Raw genomic sequence first — 19,829 nt, forward strand, 5'->3', positions numbered from 1 at the left:
CGCTGAGGCGAGCGGGTCTCACAGGCAATCCGAAGAAGTGTGCGATTGGGCGGGTAGAAGTACGTTATCTGGGCTTTCACTTGGGCAATGGGCAGGTGCGTCCCCAAATTAATAAGACAGCAGCCCGCTGACTGATCTCACTAAAAAGGGGGCACCAGATTCGGTCCAGTGGATGGAGCAATGCCAGCGGTCTTTCTCTGAGATAAAGGCTGCACTGTGTGTGGGGCCACTGTTACACTCCCCTGACTTTTCTTTCCCCTTTATGTTACAGACGGATGCATTGGACAGAGGGCTGGGGGCTGTTCTGTCCCAGGAGGTGGAGGGGGAGGATCGCCCAGTGCTGTACATCAGCAGGAAGCTGTCGGTGCGTGAGGGGCGCTACAGCATGATAGAAAAGGAGTGCCTGGCCATCAAGTAGGCGGTCCTCGCCCTCCACTACTACCTGCTGGGACGCCCTTTCACCCTCTGTTCGGACCACGCGCTCCTCCAGTGGCTCCATCGCATGAAGGATGCCAACACGCAGATCACCCATTGGTATCTGGCACTCCAGCCCTTTAACTTCAAGGTGGTCCACAGGCCGGGGGCGCAGATGGTCGTGGCGGACTTCCCTTCCCGTCAAGGGGGGGGGGAGTCGGCTGCAGGCCGGACGGCTGCCCGGCCTGAGTCGGGCGGTGGGGGTATGTGGTAGCGGGGACGGGGTCAAACGTTGGTCTGTGAACGGAGGGCGGAGTCAGGGAAGGTAAGTGGCAGAATCACTGCACCTGATGTCAGTTAACCTCTGTTTGTGTGTCTTCCCCAATGACCATGCCCTATAAAAGGAGAGAGAGAGAGAGAGAGAGAGAGCATAGGAAGGGGGCTCTCTCCCCAACCAGACACCTTGTGTGTGTGCATGCATGTTTGGCTGGGAGATTGTGAATGTCACTGGAAAATGCAAAATAAAGAGTTTTTGGAAACTCAGTTCTGGCCTACCGTACTTCTGTGCTCCACCCACCTGCTCAAATTTATATATATATATATATATATATATATATATATATATATATATATATATATATATATATATAGCGGGAACGTAGCTAGACCAGTAAATTGAGAGCTATGCCTTTTGGCTCAGCTCTCTCTTTACCACAACAGACCGGTTTAGTGTCCACATCACTGCTGACACTGCCCCGATCCGTGTGTCCAACTCCTGCTCCCCCTTACCCTCACTTGTGAACAAGACTCCAAGATAATTAAACTCCTTCACTTTAGGTAGCAACTCCCCCCTGACCCGGAGTAGGCACTCCACCCGTTTCCGGCTGAGCACCATGGCCACAGACTTGGAGGTGCTGATCCTCATTCCAGCCGCTTTGCACTCGGTTGCAAAGTATCCCAGCGCATGCTATAAGTCACAGATTGATGAAACCAACAGGACCACATCATCTTCAAAAAGCAGAGACATGATCCTGCTGTGGAGTGGCACGGTGGTGTAGTGGTTAGCGCTGTCGCCTCACAGCAAGAAGGTCCGGGTTCGAGCCCTGTGGCCGACGAGAGCCTTTCTGTGTGGAGTTTGCATGTTCTCCCTGTGTCTACGTGGGTTTCCTCCAGGTGCTCCAGTTTCCCCCACAGTCCAAAGACATGCAGGTTAGGTTAACTGGTGACTCTAAATTGACCGTAGGTGTGAATGTGAGTGTGAATGGTTGTCTGTGTCTATATATCAGCCCTGTGATGACCTGGCGACTTGTCCAGGATGTACCCCGCCTTTCGCTCGTAGTCAGCTGGGATAGGCTCCAGCTTGCCTGCGACCCTGTAGAACAGGATAAAGCGGCAAGAGATAATGAGATGAATGAATGATCCTGCTGCTACCAACCCGGTGTTTCTGCACAAATATGACCTAAAACATCATCAGATTTTAACACAAGTCCTAAAAGTAGATAAAGAGAACCCACTGAAACAAATGAGACAAAAATATTATACTTGGTCATTTATTTATTAAATAAATAAATATCTGAGTGGAGATACTCAGATGATGGAGTGGCATCATTCTAATGAACTCCCCTTGTGACATAGAAAGGGGAGCCAAATCTGAACGGCTTGTTGAAGGTCATGTTTTCTGAAATAGGCAGCACAAAAAAAAATCACAACAAAAACAACAACACAAAACCTGACTGGGTGTCTTATTTCAGAGTCTGTGGGTTGGTAGGCTCTGGATACCTAAATGTACGTGAACAAACACTGAAAAAGTGAGTTTTACATAATAATCACATGATTTACTGACATATTAGAAATATTAGTAATGATGTAAATAAGCTTACTCACTGTTACACACCACTAAGGTCAACAGTTTTGGGCACTCCTACTTATAAATGGTTTCCTTCATTTTTAAATATTTTCTACTATTTTAGAATGATAAGACATGAACATAATGAAGTAACATATGTATGCAGTTATGCATGGCTCAAGAACAGTTTTAAACAAATCAAAGCTATATTTTAAATTCTTAAAAATATTCTTGATGATGCTTGCACACACTCTTGGCACCTTTTTAACCAGCTTGATGAGGGAGACAAAACATCTTAAAATTCCCAAATAGGCTGACAACTTGTTGGCTGCTAATTCTAAATTAAGTTCTAAATGAAAATTAAACACTGGGGAAACAATTTTAAGTCATAATTATTTGTTTTAGGTCAGAACTATTTCTTTAAACAAATTCTTCATCGTAATGTCTTTAAGATAGTGAAAATACCGTATACAGGATATTCAATCTAATCTGTCCAAATGTTTTATTTACAGTGTATATGAGAAGTGAAGTATGTAAACTCACTTGTTGTTGTAGATCCACCCCACAATCCATAACCACCAAATGATATGAAGAATTTGACCAGAAGCCAGACTTCAAGGCGACAGTGAGTTTTTCTTTCTCTGCCTCAAAATAAGCCTCAAATAAGGCTTTAAACTGAAAGACTTACAGCCAATCAATTGAAACGAAGGTTTCTTTGTTTTAAAGCGAGACGCCCTTTCGATTTTATAAAATCGGTGAAATTTAGTTCCCTCTGAAATTTGGTCATTCTGATATATGTTTATTTCTCACAAAATATCAGGCCATTCTGTGGCTGGGAAGTTATTTAATTTGAGGAGATTCTCTAGCAAATAATGTGCATGAAATCGCTTGCTTTGTGCAGTCAAGCAGACAGAGGAAGTCTGTGTGTGTATGCACAGGTTTACCTTTGACCGTGCACTGACAGTTACATCATTCTGTCACTCAACGAACAGCTGATCACACCGAGGTGCTCGCTGACCGCCGATATTTATTAGTTTGGTCCTGCGTTTCCTTTCCTTCGCAACATAACATCTTTCCTTCTCACTTTCCATTACTGTAATCAGTCTTTCATGTTTCATTCACACACTCACGTCCTCCATTTTTCTCTCCTGTTTCAAATTTGTATCCCACAATGCCTTGCATGACTGGGGAAAGCCCACCATGTCATGCATGATGTAGTATCTTGAACTGGGTCATGGTAAAGGACGAAAAAATAGCGGAGAATTTAGGGTCAGGTGGCAAAAATAACTGGGTGTCAGGGAAAATTCTTTTCATGACCTACACTTGAAAAATCTGAAAGACAGTCTACCTTTAAGAAGTGAATGATGCTGAAATTGAGTATTGATATCTCAGAACATAGTCATACTGTATATTTAAATAATATTGGCTGGCTTTGGGTGGTCTATCAGACATGTTCCATTCAGCTAGCATGATATTGAACAAGTCGAAGACGAGTTGGTGTGTATATATATATATATATATATATATATATATATATATATATATATATATATATATATATAAAACATCTTTCCTTCTCACTTTCCATTACTGTAATCAGTCTTTCATGTTTCATTCACACACTCACGTCCTCCATTTTTCTCTCCTGTTTCAAATTTGTATCCCACAATGCCTTGCATGAATGGGGAAAGCTTTATATATATATATATATATATATATATATATATATATATATATATATATATATATATATATATATATATAATTGGGGTTTTTCTCAACAACTTAAAGGTTCACTGTGTATGCTTCACACCCTGGCTTTTTCTCATGCTAGACAATAGGTATGATCCTCCATTTTACAAAATTTGGGTTCTCAAACTTATTAATCAGCACCAGCAAACACAGATTCCTCTTCTTTCTTCTTTTTCATCTTCCTTTCTGCACTTCCTTCCAGATTCACACTGCTGCTTATAAAAATGAGAAAAGCAGAAGGCGCTTACTGGAGCTTTGTCCATTCTGGGCTACTATAGTGGTGCAACATGGAACTGGACCCGCACCCAAAGTAAATAGAAAGGGCTCATTCTAAACTAATGAAAACACAATGATTTGTAGTCACAGTAATGAATACAGTAAATAATAAATAAATAATACAGTAATGAAACATACTTATTATATTCCATTTATGTTAATAGATTCCCCTAAATCCAATATACAATACTGTGTAAAAGTCTTAGGCACATGTAAAGAAATGCTGTAGACCAAAAATGACTCAAATAATAATGAAATGAAATGTTTCAATGTTAAAAAATACTGTAAACAGCAGTAAGGCATAATGAATGAAACAAAGTCAATATTTGTTGTGGGATGACCCCTTGCTTAAAAAAAAAAATTGTACTCTTAGGTACAATGAGTGCAGTTTTATAAGGAAATGAGCTGTAGGTTTTACTGAACATCTTACAGAACCAGCCACAGTTCTTCTGGACACTTTGACTGTCACACTCGCTTCTTAATTTTGCACCAAAACCCAGCAGTCTTCATTATGTTTTCTTTTTTAATCTGAAAACTGCTCTCTTATGTCATATGCTCATCAGATACAAACATATTTTTTTTTCCTGTAACATTTAATTTTGTGCTGGAAAACGAGTGTTTGAACTCTAAAATGTTTTTGTACTGACTAGTGGGCGGCACGGTGGTGTAAGTGGTTAGCACGGTTGCCTCACAGCAAGAACGTTCTGGGTTCTAGCTCAGCGGCTGGCGGGGGCCTTTCTGTTGCGGAGTTTGCATGTTCTCACCATGTCTGTGTGGGTTTCCTCCGGGTACTCCGGTTTCCCCCACGGTTCAAAGACATGCGGTTAGGTTAATATGGGACGGCCTTGGGCTGAGGTGCCCTTGAGCAAGGCACCTAACTCCCAACTGCTTCCTGGGCGCTGTTAGCATGGCTGCCCACTGCTCTGGGTATGTGTGTGTGTTCATTGCTCACGTGTGTGTGTGTATGTGTGTGTTCACTGCTTCAGATGGGTTAAATGCAGAGAGGAATTTCACAAGTGCTTTCTTTCTTTCTTTCTTTCTTTCTTTCTTTCTTTCTTTCTTTCTAATGTAGAAGTCATATTTTTTCCATACAAACTTTGTTATAGATTTCTTTCTTTCTAATTCTAGAAGTCATAAAAACAGAAATCTATAACAAAGTTTGCATGAAAAAAAGGGGGCAAATACTTTTGCACAGTAATTATTACTGTGCAAAAGTATTTGGCCCCTTTTTCATATATATATATGAACTCCTATTGCACTTTTAAGTCGGTCAGATGAAGTGACAAATCATGGACCCTCCCTTCAGCCTCATCATTCACGGCTTCTGGAAAGGGTTGCCAGATTTTCCCTTAAACTCCTCATTTACAGGACAGATTCTGTATTTGAATGAACAGGATTGCAAAATGATCTTGTTTTCGTCAATGGAAGTCAATAATCGTGGCTTTTAAAAATGTTTCTCGAGTTTAGAGGTGAAGATGCTTGGCTGTATAGTCTGGTGGTTTTTGAAAGTGTTGGCCTTGTGTGAAAGAGAATGCAATAATCAGGACAATCTGGCAACCCTGGCTATAACTGTAACCAGCACAGGGCTTTAAAAGACGCGGGCAAGTCAGAGGTAGAGTCAGTGTCTGTTCTCCAAAACCCTGTCTTGTCTTTTTTTTTCTTTCTTAAAAATCTTCAATACAACGTTTGCACCTTGATAGTTATCCCTGCTCTAATACTGCATAAATAAATCTAGGCTTTTTCTCATCATGATCATTGGAGTATCAGTGCTACAGTGTTATTGTCTTTCTTTCTGAAGAATGGTTTTGATGCACCGCCGCAGTTAGAGAGCTTTCCTATGACGATGACGTGGAGTGAGCGGACCTTAAGGAGAACAGGAACCGCACCTCCTTCACCTGCAGCCGCACCGATCAGTGCAGCCAAGAGGAGCCTGTCCAAGCTCAGCCGCAAACACAGCAATGGATCTGTCCAGTAAGTGTGTGAAGACTGAAAGTGAACTCTGTTGTAGTCTGAATCAAACAGTTCTGTGTCCATGGCTTTCTTCTTTTCCAGATCAAACACACCTGAGTCAGGCAGATCAGATCAGCATTCTCTAATAGTCAGCCATGTCTGCACAAAGAAAGGTACCACCTTGAGGTGGTGGTGGTTCCTTGGTGAAGGTATTCCCATCAAGATCACATCTACTCTACGTTTAGTATGTATCTTTCACCTGGAAATGTGGCCATCCATCCATCCATCCATCCATCCATTATCTGTAGCCACTTATCCTGTCCTACAGGGTCGCAGGCAAGCTGGAGCCTATCCCAGCTGACTATGGGCGAAAGGCGGGGTACACCCTGGACAAGTCGCCAGGTTATCGCAGGGCTGACACATAGAGACAAACAACCATTCACACTCTCATTCACACCTATGGTCAATTTAGAGTCACCAGTTAGCCTAACCTGCATGTCTTTGGACTGTGGGGGAAACCGGAGCACCCGGAGGAAACCCACGCAGACATGGGGAGAACATGCAAACTCCACACAGAAAGGCCCTCACTGGCCGCTGGGCTCGAACCCAGGATCTTCTTGCTGTGAGGCGACAGTGCTAACCACTACACCACCGTGCCGGAAATGTGGCTAACTATTAAAAATTTACAAACTACAGGGGCAGTCAGTAGAGCGCATACCTCCGCCAAGCCACATATCCAGATTGGCATCAAAACCTAATCGATTGTTCCTGAGTCCATGGCTCAAAATTTCATCAAAATTCATTCACTACTTTTTGAGTGGGTGGCACTGTCGCCTCACAGCAAGAAGGTCCTGGGTTCGAACCCAGCAGCTGGTGAGAGCCTTTCTGTATGGAGTTTGCATGTTCTCCCCGTGTTTGCGTGGGTTTCCTCCAGGTGCTCTGGTTTCCCCAAAGACATGCAGGTTAGGTTAACTGGTGGCTCTAAATTGACCGTAGGTGTGAGTGTGAATGGTTGTTTGTCTCTATGTGTCCGCCCTGTGATAACCTGGCAACTTGTCCAGGGTGTACCCCGCCTCTCGGCCATAGACAGCTGGGATAGGCTCCAGCTTGCCTGCGACCCTGTAGAACAGGATAAGCGGCTACAGATGATGGATGGATGGATACTTTTTGAGTTACGTTGAAAAAAGACAAACAAACGGAGGTGAAAACATAACCTCGTCCAACAAAATTGGCAGAGGTAATGATTTAAGAACTAAAAGGACCTCTGGTTTACTCTAACAGGAAATTAAAGGTACATCACATTGACCTCCATAGGTAAAAGCTCGTATCACCTCAGTGACAAGGAAAAGCAGGATTTGGTATATTTATTTCTGAGAGTGCTCTCCTGAAGATCTGCTGCCTAGACAGTTGATTGATGTACTCAAAGGACCAAAAATATCACAGACCTGTCCATGGACGCTAATACAGACAGAGCAAAGATCTGCAGTATTACAGTACATAGTTATCGGGCTCAGGTACAGGGACGGACTGGCCATCAGAAAGTTCTGGAATTTTTAAATTGTATTTTATTTTCCTCTGAGTGGGACACTGGGTTTTTTTTCCCCCCCAGTTCTTTTTGACACATGCTCAGGATCAGGACACACACACATAGTAGAGCAGGCAGGCACGAGGGCACTACCAGTCAGAAAGATGTATCACGGTCATTGTATGATTTCTAGCCTGAAATGGAGCACCAGCACTACTTGACGGAATATAATTTTGAGCCATTGATGGTTTGCTTACGAATTAAGTCAAAATTTTATCATAGAAATTATTGAACAAAAAATGAGCTGAATAATTTGTTTCACATATTATTTGATTGCGGTTGTTTCTGTGGAATCAGGTGATATTAAAGCAAATGAAACATGAGGCAAGAGGAGTAGAAACAGTGCAGGATGTTGTAATACTAGATACACTTTCTCGTGCTGATTTTTATTCCCAGTCTTGTATACTGTATATAATACACATTCACATACTGTATGAATTACACAAAGGACTTGTAGCTCAAGAAAATGTATAAGCATACAGGCTAAATCACTCATACAGTGTTGAATTATACAAATCAGATACGTTTTAAAAATACATATGATTAATGTTCGCAAAACAATTCAGCTAATTTGTAATTATGATCATTAAGATTTTCGACACTCCTATAACAGACTTTATTGGTTTACTGAGAGGTCAGTACTAAGTGAAATTGATTACATTTTTATGAACTAAATGCTGAACCACATATTTAGCACACTTTGATAACCGACACTCACCGGCCACTTTAATAGGAACTTGTTCTTGAGTCTAAGAGTCCTGTTCTTGGCTGACAGGAGTGGAACCCAATGTGGTCTTCTGCTAAGATGCTTTTCTGCTCACCACGGATGTAAAGAGTTGCTATGAGTTGCTATATCCTTCCTGTCGGCTCGAACCAATCTGGCCATTTTCCTCTGACCTCTCTTACCAACAAGGCCTTTGTTTCCACTGACAGAACTGTCGTTCGCTCAGTGTTTTTTGTTTTTCGCACCATTCTGTGTAAACTAGAGACTGTTGTGTGTGAAAACCCCAGGAGATCAGCAGCTTCTGAAATACTCAAACCAGTCCATCTGGATCAAACCAACACACACAGTGCCACAGTGAAAGTCACACTTTGAGACCACAATTTTTCCCATTCTAATGTTTGAAGTGAACATTAACTGAAGCTCTTGATGTGTACGTATCTGCATGATTTTATGTATTGTCCTGCTGTCAAGGGACTGGCTGATTAAAGAACTACATAAAACAGCAGGTTATGGTGTTCCTAATAAAGTGGCCAGTGAGTGTATGTGACAGTCGGCTGGAGATTTCTTGAATAGACTTTATTTTTGACAGAAAGTATTATTTTGTCATATTTTTCAAATATTGCATGCAGTTCATAGATATTGCTGGTTGAATTCTCTGTGCTGAAAGGGGACCCTTGTGCCAATGAATGGACAAAGTACTGCGTTTGCACATGTTCAAATCTGAGTTCCAGAGTTCCTTTCTTCTCATTAAAAATTCGCTATTCCTGTCTATTTTAATTGAAGACCATATTGGGATGGTTCATGGTCACCATGTTGCTCATGGTTGTAGTCAGTATGGTTCTGAACTTTCCAATCCTGTCTCACTCTTTTACCCAGATCCAACTCGTCGGGTGGCACTGCCATGTCTGTGGAGGGCATGGGCTTCAGGCAACCAGCCAAGAGCAGAATTCGCCGGCATCAGCACCGCCTTTCCTCTGTGTTCAGCCGCGGTGTTCTCTCAGCTCGTGGAGACATAGCTACAGCTGGAGAAGAACCATCAGTAACAGACGATCCCTCAGAACTGTCCAGTCACATAACGGCACCAGGAATCCTGAAAATTTTTGGCAACGAGATCTGCAAAGGTGCAAACTATAAGAGTGTCCTGGCTACAACCCACTCCAGTGCCAAAGAACTGGTAAAGGAAGCGCTTGAGAGGTGAGGACACCAGAGCTTCCTGTATTTATCTGGGTGGATTCATCTGAAATGTTGATATTTTTATTACTCGCCAATGCCACTTAAAATGCCCAATGAACAAGCCCTGTTCCATGACACTGCATCTTTCCCATTAAAAGGTATTAAGCAGCTTTCCAACATAACTGACCTGGCAATAACATTGACTGGAATACTATGAAAGAATTTACACATCGGACTTGATTTAAAAAATCGCAAATAATGAGTGCTAATTATACGTGATACGTAATACATGATCAATCAGATCATGTGCACAGTTCATGGACATGTTGTAGGTCATTTCCAACGAAAAATTTTGTGATTGACATACCATGTAAAGTTGGGAGGGAATGTAATTTGTGAGTGAGATTTTTGAATGTGCTTCATGAATTTTTAGATCTCATAAGATCTTGAAAGATTTATCAAAGAAATATAACAATCCAATCCAATATACGAGCGTGAGTCTGTTAATAAATTAGGTATATCTGAAAACCTTTTCAAATGCTTTGGGAACTGAATATTTAAAGCTAGACGGCCTTTCGATTTCATAAAATCGGTGAAATTTAGTTCCCTCTGAAATTTGATTATTGTGATATATGTTTATTTCTGTAATATCTAAAAAAAAAAAAAAAGGCCATTCTATGGCTGGGAAGTTATTTAATTTGAGGAGATTCCCCGAGCAAATAATGTGCATGAAATCGCTTGCTTCGTGCTGTCAAGTAGACAGGGGAAATCCATGTGCGCATGCGCAGGTTTAATTTCTTCTTCTTCTTCTTTTGGGTTTTACGGCAGCTGGCATCCACAGTGTTGTATTACTGCTATCTACAGGTTTACCTTGATCGTGCACTGACAATTACATCACTCTGTTGCTAAATTAACAGTTGATCACACTGAGCTGCTTGCTGATTGGCGATATTTATTAGTTTGGTCCTGCGTTTCCTTTCCTTCGCAACATAACGTCTTTTTTTCTTGCTTTCTGTTACTGTAGTCGGTCTTTCATGTTTCATTCACACACTCACATCCTCCATTTTTCTCTCCTGTTTCAAATTTGTATCCCACAATGCCTTGCGCGAATGGGGAAAGCCCACCACATGATGCATGATGTAGTATCTTGATTTGGGTCATGGTGAAGCAAGAAAAAATAGTGGAGAATTTAGGGCCATGTGGCCCTAAAGTCATTAATTGTTCTATTTAAAAAAAAAAAACCTCAATAAAATTGGAAGTCTGTGATTCGAATTCAGTAGCTTTTGGTCCACTAAACAAAAATAATTGACTGTCAGGGAAAATTATTTTTATAAACTTGAAAAATCAAGGCAGTCTACCTTTAAGATGAAACCAACATCATTAGTAATAATAAGTCATAATTGTGAGGAACATTCTGTTTACTTCGCTAAGGCATATTTTTTGCTAAAATTTTTTTAAACAAATGGTATCAATTTGGCTTCAAATTAATTCCACTAGTATTTTACCTACCTCACACATGCAAAATTAATCAATTTGCAGAGACAGAGCTTCATGTTTTGCAGCTTTAGAAAGAAAGGCTAATTACTTATTCATTAAGCAAACCCACAAAATGGACAATAAGCACATGTGCTCATGTGAAAGAGCAGTCTTCTGGAGACCCTGTCAATAAATAAATAAATAAATAAAGTTAATATAGTTAAGAAACATTTTGTTCTACACAAAAATCTTTCGTTAACCAAGCCATCATTAGTAACTCTAACCTTAGGCACAGTAGTAGTTTAGTTGTAAAGCCTCTTTGATAGTGGCTTCAGGAACAAGTCCTGGGCCTTCCAGAAAGCCACTGGTTGGCCCTTTAGAAAGACCATGAACCTTTAAACGGTTCAAAGCATCAAAGCTCGGATTGGATCCTGGTTTCCTTTTAAGGCTCATCTGCCAATTGAGTAGATTCAGTAATGGGTGCTGGCAAGGTCTCTCTGACTATTACAGCTTCTTTTCCGTCTTTTGTCATGTTCCTTACGGAGCAGAAAATGACTTGAACAATGACATTAAACCACTACTGTGACGTCATACCATTCCCTTGAAGCCACTTTTTCTCCCAAAACATTCCTGAACCAATCTCTGTGGTTTTCTTTTCAAAAACTTCACTGATAATCCTTGTTTGTGCCCTTGGATGAAAAGCAGAGAAGTGCCTTGCAAGTACATGATAAAAAGAAGAATGTACTCGATTTCCGCTATATGCTGGAGAGTTATGTCAAATTCAGAACTGTTGAACTGTGGGTTTATAGCTTAATACAGTATTGTTAAATGATGTAGGGGGGAAAAGTAAGAAAATTTAGCATGAAACAGCCATTGTGCACATGGCCAGATGCCTGTTCGAGTTAAGTCGAATGTCTGAATGCCAAATGTCCCATTTATGTTCAAGATGGGGGGAAATTTGAGCAGAAATGAATTCATTCAATGCACTGCAAACCATGAATGCTAACCACGAGGATGCTGACTCGGGATTTTAGAAAACAGTTTTTGGGTTTTTTTCACTTTTCTCCCATTCCACAGCGAGACGTGCGCGCGCGTGTGTGTGTGTGTGTGTGTGTGTGTGCGCGCGTGTGAGTGAGTGAGTGCATGTGCGCCCATGTTTTTATATCTTGGTAGGAACCACCAAATGTCCACAAGACAATCAGAATATCTGACTGTTTTGATCTTATAGGCACAACTGATTGGTTGTTTTCATACAAAAAAAAAAATCCTGAAGCTTCTATTGAAAGAAAAAAAAACCCTCAAATCCTTCAACACCAAATGTTTCCTTTTGGTTACTGAGGTTATGGTTAGAGTTCGATTTAGGTGTAGCATAGCATTAATTAGCTGCATTAATAATCACATCAGTAAAAGGTCTTCACAAGGACAGGACGGCAAACGTGTATATGTACTTGAGTGTGTTTGTATTGTTGTCTATACAACTACTGTACATTTTAAATCAGCAATCAGGCAGAAGCATTTTCTAAAGCGTGAACATTAATTTGTTCCGTGTGTGTGTGTGTGTGTGTGTGTGTTCCATTAAAACTTAACTTAGCATCAAACCAGGAACCCTGCAGCTGTGAGGCAGCAATGCTACCCACTACACCACTGTGCTGTTCCTGTTTTATGTATACCCACACTAATGATCTTTTCATCTTACAAAAAAGTCCACTATCAAGATCTTACACTCTTTCAAGTCATTTCCTGAATACCTTGAATGAAAACATACAAATGTCTGTGACTTCTGTTGTGTTTTCATAGATACTCTCTGAACAAGGCGGATGCTGATGCCTATGTCCTTTGTGATGTTATTGGCTGCATCAGAGAAAGAGAATGGAGAAGCGAGTGTGTGCGTGTGGTGGGAGACAACGAGCGGCCGCTGCTCCTGCAGTCACTCTGGAAACCCAGAGAAGGCTATGCGCGGCGCTTTGAAATCCAGAGCAGAGCCAGCGTGGAAGAGAAGATCTCCAGAGACAAGGACACAGTGACTGCAGGTACAGCACAGCTGCATGTCTAGACAAATCAAGTCCTTGATAATATTTACAAACAGATTTGCAACCAGTTTTAGAACGTCTTTTATGAAAGACTGGAAAAAGCAAGGTGATGTATTTTTCTAATCTTCAACTGTCCAGTTTCGGGGAGTCTGTGCCCAAGATAATCTCAGATTTCTGTTCTTGGCTTACAGTACTGGAGCCTGATGTGGTCTTCTGTTGTTGTAGCCCACCCACCTCAAGGTTAGATGTTTTGTCCATGCTGAGATACATTTCAGCTCACCACAGCTGTAAAGAGTGATTATTTGAGTTAAGGCCAATTTATGCTGACAACCCAGTCCTCGCAGACGGTGTCACAGATAGCTTCTGCGTAGCCCCCCCCCACCTTCGCAGACGCTCTGCGCGCACCTCCCAAAAATTGTGACCACCGCAGAAGCCTCGCAGACAGCGTCGCAGACAAGAGGGCTCTGATTGGTCCACTCTACATCCGCTGTACACGCACTTCCGCTTCCCTACTTTCCCGGTTTGTTTTGTTTTCACTACCGCCATTTTTAAAAACACGAGCGAAGATGGAGCAGCACGAAGAGCGGTTGATTGAGGAAGAACGTACATCTATACAACTCCAGTTCTAGTCATTCTAAAAAAAAAAAGTTCTAGTCATTATAAGTAACCGGAGGATAAACACTCCACTGACCACACCCACCAAATACTCCTAGCGACTTCGCGCCCCCTTGCGTTGTGCCGGTGAATAACATCGCGCACGCCTATACTCCCCGTTCAACAATAAATTACAACTGTCTGCGAAAAGCTATCTGCGAAAGCCTTGTCGCAAGAGCATGCAGAGGCCTTAACTGTTATCCTTCCTGTCAGTTTGAACCAATCTGGCCATTTTCTTCTGACCTTTTTTATCAACAAGCTGTTTTCACCCACAGACCTGTCGCTCACTCACTGTTTTTTGTTTTTTGCACCATTCTTTGTAAACTCCAGACTCTTTTTTGGGGGGGTGAAACTCTTAGGAGATCAGCAGTTTTTGAAATACTCAAACCAACCCATCTGGTACCAACACCCATGCCATGATCAAAGTTACAGAAATCATAGTTTTGTTTCATTTGAATGTTTGACGTGAAGCTTTTGACCTGAATCTGCATGATTTTTTGTATTGTGCTGCTGCTAGATGATTGACTGATTAGATAGCTGCATGAATACGGAGGGGTTCTTAATAAAGTGGACAGTGAGAGCATATATGAAATAAAGCAGCAGTGGCACTAAACAGGGCGGCATGGTGGTGTAGTGGTTAGCGCTGTCGCCTCACAGCAAGAAGGTCCGGGTTCGAGCCCCGTGGTCGACGAGGGCCTTTCTGTGCGGTGTTTGCATGTTCTCCCCATGTCTGCGTGGGTTTCCTCCAGGTGCTCCGGTTTCCCCCACAGTCCAAAGACATGCAGGTTAGGTTAACTGGTGACTCTAAATTGACCGTAGGTGTGAATGTGAGTGTGAATGGTTGTCTGTGTCTGTGTGTCAGCTCTTGTACAGGGTGTACCCCGCCTTTCGCCCATAGTCAGCTGGGATAGGCTCCAGCTTGCCTGCGACCCTGTAGAACAGGATAAAGCGGCTAGAGATAATGAGATGAGATGGTACTAAACACAGAAGGCTAACTCATCCAGTACTTGTTTATTTTGCCCTCCAGTTAAGCTGGCTTTTTTCTGTACCCACAGGTCATTCCATCATTGTGCTGTATGATGTTCCTGAATGACCATGTCTCCACTTTTTATTAGGCATGTAACAATATATTATGCGACAATAAATCACAATACAAATTTATGATAATTGATTAAATAAAAAATGAATTACACTTATTATTAGGCCTCGCAATGATCTGGTGACTTGCCCAGGGTGTACCCCGCCTCTCGCCCATAGTCAGCTGGAATAGGCTCCAGCTGTACATAAGTACAGGATAAGTGGTTACGGATAATGGATGGATGGATGGATGGATGGACTTATTATTAGGCTACATGGTCTTGTTTTTTTCTCACTGTAATTGCATTGATTAGACAGCAGAGAGCACAAAAACATACAATAACAGGAATGCATGTGACTTCACCGTAGGCGGAAGTAACACAGATCTAATGCCATGAAAATACTAAAAAAAAAAACAGATTTAAAATGGGAAAGAGCTGTTGTGTGATTGACTGTACAAATATATTCAACAAGAAATCTGAGCTCTCTTTTAACAAACTGCTGAAAGCTAAAGAAAAGTGAAGTAAATGGAGGTAGTACAGTTCATGAAAGTTTATGAAGAAAAGGCCTATTTGTTATTAACTTTTTCATTTTTAACAAAAGGAATGTTTTCGTTAATTGGCTATTACAAATGTGGGTAAATAATTATTGTTGGTTTTTAAGAAAATGAAATAAAATGCTTTTTTTAACTTAACAAAAGGAATATTTAAGTTGATAAAGAATAGGATAAAAAATGTTTATTTTTTTGTTTATAACATTTTCTTCAATTTTTTCCCAAAAATATTATGGTAAAATCATATCATGGTACATGTACCCAGTATCGTGAATCGAATCAAATCAAATCAAACCAAATCATGAATTGGGTGACTCATGCCAGCATGCCAAATTTTTACAGCTGCGCTTGCTAGTTTAGAAATCCATGGCAGGGTTTCTAATGGACACAACTTTATATAGCTTTCCACAGATCCCATATGAATACTTCAACACATTTTATGTCATTTTGTTATTTTTGTTTCCCAGGGATCAATGCTCAGGCTCGTAAACTGCAGAAGACGCGCTCACGGGGGAGGTCTGTTGTGTTCAGTGGAGGCGGGCATGACATTGTCACAGACATTGGGCTGGGTCTGTGCAGGAGTCTCAGTGAAGCAGATCTCAGGCCCTCCCCTGAGCCCCAACAGAACCTTAAGAGCCAATTGGGTGGGGAAGACTCAGAGGCCTACAAAGAGCTTCCCTGTGTGGCTGGCAGAAAAGAAGAGACAGAGAACGGCGATGACAACTGCACACAGTATTCCATTCACCCGCCCGTGCACTTCCCTTACTTCCTGCTACTGCAGGGCTTCAGTTACAGACAGGTAGTACAGATCTGCCCCACCTCTACTACACATTCTCCCCCCTCTGCCTTATCCAACATAAGTTCGACTGTTTTTTGTGGAATTCCTGGTGTGGAGATATTCTATATTTGCAAGCAGTGCATATATTTTCCCAGACATCCATCACTATATCAGTGGACTGCTTGTTCATGTTTGAGCATGTCTAAATCATGTTTCTGCACTTTCTGCAAAACTAATGTTTCTTTAATGCCATTTGCTCTGGCACATTTACCCTCTTTATTAATCAGAAGTATGTTTCGACTCACTGACTTTTTAACACTCTGGCTTTGGGTTGGTATGGGCCGTGTGACGTCAGTGTGCCATGGAACAATATTTTATTCCATAACCCCCTCGATCCCACTGGAAAAGAACACAAAGAGGTCCTGAGTGCCAGACAGAAGGGAAAATCTTCTGAAAAAACAGCTGTGTGTGCAGAACTCAGCTGCATATAAACACAAGGCAGGAAGCAGTGTGCCGAATGTTGGGTGTCCAGAGGGTGGACACATTTCCTGACAGATTAACTTTGTCTGTTGAGTGATTAGCACACTGTAACATTCACTACAAATTATGTGTAATAGGGAAGTGAAGCATCTAAGTCCAGTGTTAAAATCTGTTTGCCTGCTTGAATTAGGATTTAAAATAGTTCAAAGAAAACAAAAAGTGTAGTAATATAAAACAGGACTTATTATTTCTCTTACAACCCTAATTCCAAAAAAGTTTGGATGCTGTGTAAAACATAAGTAACAAGTGTTACCAGGCACAACAAACCTCACCCGGTAGCACTTATGATGAATATGAAGGAAGATATCGCAAAAAAAAAAAAAAATAGGTACCCTATGGGTCCATGTGGCTACTGCTTAGAAATAAAACTGTTTTCTGATCCCATGTCCATACAGTAAATATAGCATATATATTTACTCTATGAAGCAGTAGCCACAAAAATGAAGCATAATCCAAAAATCAACAGTTTGGGGTCTCCATTGATGTATTTTATGCTACATAATGTGCCACACATTTTCAGTGTGAGACAGGTTTGGACTGCAGGCAGGCCAGTTTAGCACCCACACTCTTTTACTATGAAGCCATGCTGAGAATGTAGCTTGGCATTGTCTTTCTGGAATAAGTAGGGACGTCCCTGAAAAAGATGTCATCTGGATGGCAGCATATGTTGTTCCAAAACCTGTATGTACCTTATGGGAAAATTTTCTGTAAGAAGACATTTATTTTGCATTTTTGGAAAGAGTCGCTAATGTCAGTGCTTTGTAACAGTCAGAGGTAAAGCTTTTATTTTAAATTTTCTGACATGAGGAAGTCCACTTTGCAGCAGGCTGCATTATTCCACACCGTTATTTCTTTCTTTATTTTCTTATAGTTTAAATATTAACCAAAAACTGTTAATACAGAGAGGTGGCATGGTGGTGTTGTAGTTAACACTGCTGCCTCATGGCAAGAAGGTTCTGGGTTTGAGCCCAGTGGCCGACGGGGCCTTGCTGTGTGGAGTTTGCATGTTCTCCCCGTGTCTACGTGGGTTTCCTCTGGGTGCTCCGGTTTCCCCCACAGTCCAAAGACATGCAGGTTAGGCTAATTGGTGGCTGTAAAGTGACCGTAGGTGTGAATGTGAGTGTGAATGGTTGTCTGTGTCTATGTGTCAGCCCTGTGATGACCTGGTGACTTGTCCAGGGTGTACCCCGCCTTTCACCCATAGTCAGCTGGGATAGGCTCCAGCTTGCCCACGACCCTGCACAGGATAAGCGGTTATGGATAATGGATGGATGTTAATACAGAGATAAATAAAATAACTGTCTACCAAAATTAGTTTGTTCACAATTGGTGACTAACAAACCAAAGCACCACTGTATGGAGTTTTATTCCTAGCTTTAATCAAGAGTGTGATCAGTATTTGAGAACAGCATTTATTCATTTAACGTTCAGATTTTGCAGTGTTTCCCCCTCTCTCTTAAATAGCCCCTGCTTGCATACAAATTTGTTCTGCTCCTGCTCAAAAAACCTGCCATCTCTCTCAAACAGCCCCTGGCCGTGCTCAGACTGCTTTTATGCACTCACAAATCTTCTGCTCACACATTTCTGTGTGCTCTTGCAGATTTTGGTGATATGACTCTATCAAAATTCCCCAACCAATTGAATGCAAGGTATGACATTGACCAATGATATCGTCACTGGCTGTTTGGGTGCATTCGCTTTACTTATGCATAGTTACTTTTAAACAGGGTTAATCCAGTAATTGGAGTTTTAGGAATAAAGCTCCATACCACTGCTAATGTCTGCTGTGGACTCAAGGAAGAATTCAGCCTCCTATTCAGGACTCTGCTTTTAGTTTCCCATTTGTCTGAACTGGATTTGTCTGATTTTTCACTGCTGTCTGCAACAGTCCCAGTCAGTTTTTCATCTGAGTTTCATCTGCAAGCAGTTGTTGAGAGCTGTTATCACTTTTCACATAGAGGTTGCTGTAAAGATGGAACTAATTTCCACCATTCTTTTGTTATAATAGTTCTCTCTAAAAATCATGAAATGATTGTGGCTTGGATTTTCTTTTGATTTATGTGCGTGTATGATTTATTTGTTTTGGTTACTTTGAGAGGAAGATGAATAACAGATGTACTTGAAGTTTCATGCCTGGCTCGATTTCTCTACTGACCAATGAAAAAGACGTTTTTGTCATATTAATTTTATAGTCATGAAAGACATGATTTTAGTTCTCATGCTCCCTCTGTTTCTTAGTTAAAACATCGTGAATCCACATCTGCCATCAGCATGGAGTCTTTTTGCATAAATCTAAAGATTAATATTGTAATAATAAAATTTAGATGACAAATAGGTTTTAAAAGGGACCTTTTAGCATAAATATATCCACCATAAATCCATACCACCAGAGGGGAACCATCACGGCCTTCTGGGCCTTCAGAGAAGACCTAAACATATCAGCATTTCAAATATTATATTTAATTTATTTCATTCTTTAATAGCTTTCATTATTTCATTATAATTATTCTCTTCTAATTTTAATTTGGCCTCATTTTCTATCAAATTTGCTTCAGAAATGAAAGGGTTACTGTCCTGAAAACATTAAAATAGTTATCCAATGAGATTTTTTTGTTTGCTGAGAAGATTTTAGAGCCGGCTCACTCATTGCTTAGGACTTCATTGCCGGGACAGAAGGCCATGGCAGTGTATGTTTATATAGGAAGTAACAGATAAATTAACCAATCAGATTTTGATTTATAGTGGGAGGGACCAAAAATCTATCAGCCTCGGCCTTCTCAAAAGCCACCATGAGCTTAACCATAAGTCGGTGCAGCAGTGAAGTCACCTTCCAGCCGGTGTAGCGTTCATCAGTAGTGTTAGTTAAGGCTCATAAAGTGGTCAAGCCAGTGCTATCGAGAGCAAGTAGCAGAGACTAACGACCGAGAAACTAAGATTTCTGTCTCCAGACTTTTCTTCCACGCACGCTTGCTATAGTATTTTTCACTCAGACTTAAGTATT

At 41.2% G+C, this 19,829-nt stretch overlaps 1 protein-coding gene across 1 annotated transcript in view; it reads left to right on the plus strand.

Annotated features, from left to right (window-relative positions):
• Positions 1-5,969: 5,969 nt before the first annotated feature.
• Positions 5,970-19,829, plus strand: part of radil2b (Ras association and DIL domains 2b) — a 57,073-nt gene continuing 43,213 nt past the window's right edge. Inside the window, exons 1-4 of the mRNA XM_060939632.1 lie at positions 5,970-6,259; positions 9,424-9,741; positions 12,994-13,226; positions 15,978-16,309. Coding sequence (XP_060795615.1) covers positions 6,126-6,259; positions 9,424-9,741; positions 12,994-13,226; positions 15,978-16,309 — 1,017 coding nt within the window. The 5' untranslated portion in view covers positions 5,970-6,125. The remainder of the gene's footprint in view (positions 6,260-9,423; positions 9,742-12,993; positions 13,227-15,977; positions 16,310-19,829) is intronic.

Source organism: Neoarius graeffei, chromosome 14 (assembly GCF_027579695.1).
Source record: "Neoarius graeffei isolate fNeoGra1 chromosome 14, fNeoGra1.pri, whole genome shotgun sequence".
Taxonomy (NCBI): Eukaryota; Metazoa; Chordata; class Actinopteri; order Siluriformes; family Ariidae; genus Neoarius; species Neoarius graeffei.